Below are 7500 nucleotides of genomic sequence, written 5' to 3' on the forward strand. Positions count from 1 at the left end.
ACGGTCATACACGTAAAAGCCCACTCGTGTGCATACGAGTGAACGAAGAAGAAGAAAAAGTGCTGTGGAGATGGGCGGGGGAGGAGGGGGGAGGGTGGTGTGTGTGTGGGGGGGGTTCTGTTGGTGTGTTTACAGTTGGGCCAACAAGCAAGTCAGCGAGAGCTGTATGAGCAACGGTTTTTACACTGCAATGGGAAGTCATTTACGGCTTGGTCATTTGTGAAGGGTAATGACTCTCAAACTAGGAGTCAAGATCAGCACTGGCTCTTAATGCTGTAGCTTTGGGGGCTAGCTGGCCTTTGTGGACTGTCCCAACGCTGTCTTAAAACCCTCTTGGGTGGGGATGTAATGTGGGCAAGACACTCTCCATTGAAATAAAAAATTCTGGTCCAGATACTCGGGACAGCAGTTGCCTCCTCTGCTGTCCTGACGGTCTCAGTCGAACACTACTATCATAGACACTGCTGTGTACAAGATTTATTTACATACTTTTTTTTTTTTGGGGGGGGGCGGGGGGGGCGAGGGGGGCTGGTAGTGGATGGGTAGTGTGTGGGGGGTTGGGTGGGTGGGGGGGAGTAGACTGAATTGGCGGATAAACATCTTATGATGACGATGATAATATGGATACTTATATAGCGCCTATCCTCGGTTGGCGGATACTAAGCTCTGAGCGCTTTATAAATTTGGAGTCATTTGCACAACAGGCTTAGTCTTTTGTGAAGGATTATGACTCTCAAGCTTGGAGGCAAAATTGCACTGGCTCTTAGTGCTGCAGCCTTGGGGGCTAGTTGGCCTTTGGGAACCATCCCAACGCTGACTGTCCTAAAACCCTCTTGGCCGAGAGAGTGGGGATGTAACCTGGGCAAGACATTCTCCACCATAATCAAATTCTAGCCCCGATAGTTGGGACAGCAATTGCCTCCTCTGTTGTTCTGATGGTCATAGTCGGACACTACTGACTATCATACACAGGTGACGGGCGCAGTAGCCGAGTGGTTAAATCGTTGGACTATCAATTTTGGGGGTCCCGGGTTCGAATCTCCGGTAACGGCGCCTGGTGGGTAAAGGGTGGAGATTTTTCCAATTTCTCAGGTCAACATAATAATGTGCAGACCTGTTGGGACAGCAGTTGCCTCCTCTGTTGTTCTGCTGGTCATAGTCGGACACGACTGACTATCATATATACTAACCACTTTGCCACCTTGCTGCTTGTGTCAGATGGCTGAGGCTGCGTGTGGAGCTGTTGGGGAACGTGGTAGTGGTGATGGCCGCTCTCTTTGCCGTGCTGTCGGAGGACGTGTCAGCTGGTCTTGTCGGACTTTCGGTGTCCTATGCGCTGCGGGTATGTCTGTGTGTGTATATGTGGGTCTGTGTGTGTGTGTGTGTGTGTGTGTGTGTGTGTGTGTGTGTGAGGGTGTGTGTGGGTGGGTGTGAGGTATGCGGGTGGGTGAGGTAAGTGTGTGTGGGGTGTGGGGGGTTGTTGGGTGGGTGTGAATGTGTGTGTGTAGAGGATGGGAGGAGCGGGGGGGGGGGTATGGTGGGGGGGTTGGTGTTGGTGGGATGTGTGTGTTTGTGTGTGTGAGGGCGTGTGTGTGTGTGTGTGTGGGGGGGGGGGTGATGATTGGGACGTGTTTGTAATGGGTGAGAATGTGTCGTGTATGTGTGTGTGTGTGTGCGTGTGTATGCGTGGGCGCGTGCGTACGTTCGCGCGTGCGTGCGTGTGTGTGTGTGTGTGTGTTTACAGGTGACAGGTGCGTTGAACCAGTTGGTGCAAAACTCCACACAGCTGGAGAGCAACATTGTGTCTGTGGAGAGAATGGTGGAGTACATTGCTTTGCCCCAAGAGGTTTGTCAGTGCGTTCGTCAGTCTGTCCGTCCGCCTTTGTGTGTGTGTGTGTGTGTGTGTGTGTGTGTGTGTGCGTGTGTGTGTGTGTGTGTGTGCGTGCGTGTGTGTGTGTGTGTGTGTGTGTGTGTGTGTGTGTGTGTGTGTGTGTGTGTGTGTGTCCCGGACTTTCTTGGGTCGACCACCGTTTCATTTTGCATACAATTTACACAGTCCACTGTCCGTCCGCCCTAAAATGCGCGGATTAGATTTCATCGTCGCCGTTCTTTTAAAACTTGATAATCGTCATGATCATCATCATCATCCTTCTTCTTATCAGTCGTAGTAGTAGTAGTAGTAGTCGTAGTAGTAGCAGTAGTAGTAGTTGTTGTTGTAGGAGCAGCAATAGCGTTAGTGTCGGCGTCACTGTCATCATCATCATCATTGTCCTCCTCATCATCATCATAGTTGTAGTAGTAGTAGTAGTATTGTTACTGTTATTGTTATTGTTATTGTTATCATGATGATAATGATAATGACTACCATCATTATCATGATTATCATGACTACCATCATTATGAAGAGCAATAATTATTATAATTATTATTATGCTGATAATGATGATGACTACCATCATTATTACGAGTAATGTCATGATCATGATCGTCATCTTTATCATGATTATCATAACTACCATCATTATCATCGCTACCATCATGATCATGACAGCCATCATTATCATGATCATCATAACTGCCATCATTATCATGATTAAAACTACCAATCATTATCAAGACCACCATCATTATCACACCATCATGACAGCCTCCCTTCATGATCATGACTACCATCATAATTGAGTGGAGTGATGGCCTAGAGGTAACGCGTCCGCCTAGGAAGCGAGAGAATCTGAGGGCGCTGGTTCGAATCACGGCTCAGCCGCCGATATTTTCTCCCCCTCCACTAGACCTTGAGTGGTGGTTTAGACGCTAGTCATTCGGATGAGACGATAAACCGAGGTCCCGTGTGCAGCATGCACTTTGCGCACGTAAAAGAACCCACGACATCAAAAGAGTTGTTCCTGGCAAAAATTCTGTAGAAAAATCCACTTCGATAGGACAAACAAATAAAACTGCACGCAGGAAAAAAATACAAAAAAGGGGGTGGCGCTGTAGTGTAGCGACGCGCTCTCCCTGTGGAGAGCAGCCCGAATTTCACACAGAGAAATCTGTTGTGATAAAAAAAAAAAGAAAAAAAAAGAAATACAAATACAAATACTATACTAGACTTCAAGGGAGGCGTATGGATTGTGAGGACAGACAGACAGAGAGACAGAGAGAGACAGACAGAGACAGAGACAGAGACAGACAGAGGAAACGAAACGAATTTTCATTTCAAGAGGGTAGCTGAGTTAGCATTGCTGCTTTTTTTTTCTTTTCATTTCTTTTCCTTTCTTTTCTGTTGTGATAAAAAATAAATAAATAAAAATAAAAAACCTGAAGAAACTGAAGAAATACATAATAACGACCACCACCATGATCATAACAGCCTCCCTGGGAGGTGCCGTCGGCCCGGCCAGAGGCGAGGTGGCCCCACAGAGGGGTGGTTCGGATCCACAAGTACAGCACCCGTTACAGGCCGGGCCTTGACCTGGTCCTACACGGCCTGTCCTGCACGCTGCACGCTGGGGAAAAGGTAACCAGCAGCTACCCGGGGGAAGGAAGGAAGGAAGGAAGAGTCCGACGAGTGTGCGTGTTTGGTGAGGTGGATGATGATGGTGGGGTTGGTGTGTTTGTGGAGGGCGGGATGGGTGGGTGGGTGGGTGGGTTGTGTGTGTGGGGGGAGGGTGGGGGGTGTGAGGGTTGATGGATGGGTGGGTTGTGTGGGGGGAGATGTGGGGGGAAGGGGGTGGATGGGTAATTGTGTGGGGTGGTGGATGGTTGGGTGGGTTGTGTGGGGGGGGGTGTGGGGGGGTGTGGGGGGGGTGGGGGTGGATGGGTAATTGTGTGGGGTGGTGGTGGATGGATGGGTGGGTTGTGTGGGGGGGGATGTGGGGGGCAAGGGGTGGATGGGTGGTGTGTGTGGGGGGGAGGATGTGGGGGGGAGGGTTGTGGAGGTGGATGGGTAATTGTGTGTGGTGGTGGATGGATGGGTGGGTGGGTTGTGTGTGGGGGGGTGTGGGGGGGGGGGTGGATGGGTAATTGTGTGGGGTGGTGGTGGATGGATGGGTGGGTTGTGTGGGGGGGGGAGTGGATTGGTAATTGTGTGTGTGGAGGGGGGGGGGGTGCTGGGTGGGTAAAGAAAAAGGGGAGAACCCAAACACCTGCCATACAAAAAGAAACAATCCCATGTTTGATAAACGCCCCCACACTTCCCCAACCCACCCCACACACCCCAACAATCCCTCCCCCACCCGACCCCCTGCCCCCCCACGCCCCTCCCCCTCCCCCTCCCTCTCCCCTCCAGGTGGGTATAGTTGGACGAACGGGGGCCGGCAAATCGTCGCTGTCGTTGTCCCTGTTCCGGCTCCTGGAGGCGGTGGAGGGAAACATCGTCATCGATGGCGTCAACATCGCCACCATCGGCTTGCACGACTTGAGGTCTCGGCTGACTATCCTCCCCCAGGTGAGTCACCTTTTTTGTTGTTGTTGTTGTTGTTGTTGTTGTTGTTCTTTTCTTATAGTCAGGCCTTTTGAAAACAGCAATGTATTGGGTCAGGCTGTTCTGGTACAAAACCACGTGACCACGTCCATCGCCAAAAGTGCTTGGGAAGAAGACTGCAAAGAAAAGCTGATGGAAAAGCTGATAGTTGACAATTTTTTTTTTAATATTATAATTATTATTTATTTATTTATTTATGTACGCTTATAGTTGACTTCATCAAGTTTTAGCGCCTTATACATATTATTAGTAGTGGTAGTAGTTTTTTTTATGTATTTATCTATTATTTATTCACCCTTTTTTTTTCTTTTTTTTTTCTCTCTCAACGCCTGACTTAGCGCGTTGGGTTACGCTGCTGGTCAGGCATCTGCTTGGTATAATTATGTGGTGTAGCGTATATGGATTTGACCGAACGCAGTGACGCCTCCTTGAGCTACTGATACTGATACTGATATTGTTCGTTTCTGTTGTTGTGTTTTGTTTAGAGGGAAGGTCTTAGAATTGTTAATTAAGGTGCTTTTCTGCAAGTTCAGTGTCTGTGAAAGTCTTGGGTTCGGTTCCCGTTCTCACGCCTTTTCTCACAAGTTTTTGTATTTGTATTTCTTTTTATCACATCAGATTTCTCTGTGTGAAATTCGGGCTGCTCTCCCCAGGGAGAGTGCGTCGCTACACTACAGCGCCACCCATTTTTTTTGTATTTTTTCCTACGTGTAGTTTTATTTGTTTTTCCTATCGAAGTGGATTTTTCTACACAATTTTGCCAGGAACAACCCTTTTTTGCCGTGGGTTCTTTTACGTGCGCTAAATGCATGCTGCACACGGGACCTCAGTTTATCGTCTCATCCGAATGACTAGCGTCCAGACCACCACTCAAGGTCTAGTGGAGGGGGGGGGAGGAGAAAATATTGGCGGCTGAACCGTGATTCGAACCAGCGCACTCAGATTCTCTCGCTTCCAAGGCGGACGCGTTACCTCTAGGCCATCTGGAGGCCTTTGACTGGAAGAATCAAACTCAATCGGATGAGATGATGAACCGATGTCCCTTGTGCTAGCACGCACTTGGCGCACTGAAAGAAAAACAAGAGAGGCAAGGCCTTCAGGACTCACTTGTGATACACCTAAAAAAAATAAAATCTAATTGTTAAAATGTGTTCTGTATTTGTTATTATAAAGCTTCGCGTTAAAAAAAAAAGAAAAAAAAAGTCCTAACCAGATTCGAATTAAGTCCCCTAGCATTAATTACAGAGTAATTTCCCTTTTTTACTAACTGCACCAAAACGTTTGCAAAATAAATAAAACTTCCATGCTTAGCAAAAGAAGTTCCTGTTTGAACAAAAAATGATAATAATGACTCCTCTTGTTGTTGTGTCAGAATAAGAGGTCAAAGTGCCAAGTTTAGAGAATACAAAAAATATAAATATAACAGTAAATGCAGTCTGCATATAATTAGGCTTCTTTCTTTATTTTTTTGTGCCCATCCCAGAGGTGCAATATTGTTTTAAACAAGATGACTGGAAAGAACTGAATTTTTTCCTATTTTTATGCCTAATTTGGTGTCAACTGACAAAGTATTTGCAGAGAAAATGTCAATGTTAAAGTTTACCACACACACACACACACACACACACACACACACACACACACACACACACACACACACACACGCACGCACGCACGCACGCACACACACACACACACACACACACACACACACACACACAGAGACAACCGAACACCGGGCTAAAACATAGACTCACTTTGTTTACACAAGTGAGTCAAAAAACCACGGAAACAACAGGGTTGTCCTCACGCAAAATTCTCGACAACCCAGGCAAAATTCTGTCGAAGAAACCCACCCACTCTGGCGGGGAAACAAATTAATCTAAAAGCATGCACTCAAGGCCTGTCCAAGCACGTTGGGTTATGCTGCTGGTCAGGCGTCTGCATGGCAGATGTTGTGTAGCGTGTATGGGTTTGTCCGATTGGAGTGGCGCCTCTTTACGTATCCCAGATGATGATGATGATGATGACGATGCTGCTATGGAGGTCCGTTTAGGTTTGGGACCGCGTGACAAGGCTGTACTCTACGCTTCTTGTCATAATGATATCCCGGCGTCAACCAGGCCCGAGAGATACAAACACTTGCAGTGTTGGTCGGGAAATTAGAGCAACACACCCAAAGACGCATCCGTGAAGTGGATGATACTCGACTGTGTGGTCCCAGTCTCCCCATTTAAGCCCATAGCACACTCAAGGTAGGAGCCGGCCGCGGGCCCAAAAAACCCACCTCCGCTGGGATTCGAACCCGCGTTCTCCCAACCGTCAGTTCGCGACGCTAACCACTTCGCCATGGCGTCACACGGCTTTACTGTGTGGGTCCTCGCAGGACCCAGTCCTGTTCTCAGGCACGCTCCGCTTCAACCTGGACCCCCTGGGCCGGTGCACGGACTCCGAGGTGTGGGGTGCCTTGGACCAGGCCCACCTCAAGGCCTTTGTGGAGCACCAACCTGCCCGCCTTCTCTTCCAAGTGGAGGAGGGTGGCCACAACCTCAGGTGTGTGGGGGGGGGGGGGCGGGGGATAGGTACTAGAGGGGAGGAGAAGAGTGCGGGGGGAGGTGTGGGGTGCCTTGGACCAGGCCCACCTCAAGGCCTTCGTGGAGCACCAACCTGACCGCCTTCTGTTCCAAGTGGAGGAGGGTGGCCACAACCTCAGGTGTGTGTGTGTGCGAGGGGTTGGGGGGACAGGTACTAGAGGGGGGAGAAGAGTGCGGGGGGGAGGTGTGGGGTGCCTTGGACCAGGCCCACCTCAAGGCCTTCGTGGAGCACCAACCTGACCGCCTTCTGTTCCAAGTGGAGGAGGGTGGCCACAACCTCAGGTGTGTGTGTGGGGGGGGGGGGTGCGGGGGGAGATAGGTACTAGAGGGGAGGAGAAGAGTGCGGGGGGAGGTGTGGGGTGCCTTGGACCAGGCCCACCTCAAGGCCTTCGTGGAGCACCAACCTGACCGCCTTCTCTTCCA

General features: G+C 49.5%; 1 protein-coding gene across 1 annotated transcript in view; it reads left to right on the forward strand.

Annotated features, from left to right (window-relative positions):
- The window catches only part of LOC143277430 (ATP-binding cassette sub-family C member 3-like), a 43494-nt gene that overhangs the window by 32607 nt on the left and 3387 nt on the right, over positions 1-7500 (forward strand). Inside the window, exons 18-22 of the mRNA XM_076582238.1 lie at positions 1219-1342; positions 1745-1846; positions 3371-3517; positions 4289-4447; positions 6870-7036. Coding sequence (XP_076438353.1) covers positions 1219-1342; positions 1745-1846; positions 3371-3517; positions 4289-4447; positions 6870-7036 — 699 coding nt within the window. The remainder of the gene's footprint in view (positions 1-1218; positions 1343-1744; positions 1847-3370; positions 3518-4288; positions 4448-6869; positions 7037-7500) is intronic.

This window comes from Babylonia areolata, chromosome 34 (assembly GCF_041734735.1).
Source record: "Babylonia areolata isolate BAREFJ2019XMU chromosome 34, ASM4173473v1, whole genome shotgun sequence".
NCBI classification, from domain to species: Eukaryota; Metazoa; Mollusca; class Gastropoda; order Neogastropoda; family Buccinidae; genus Babylonia; species Babylonia areolata.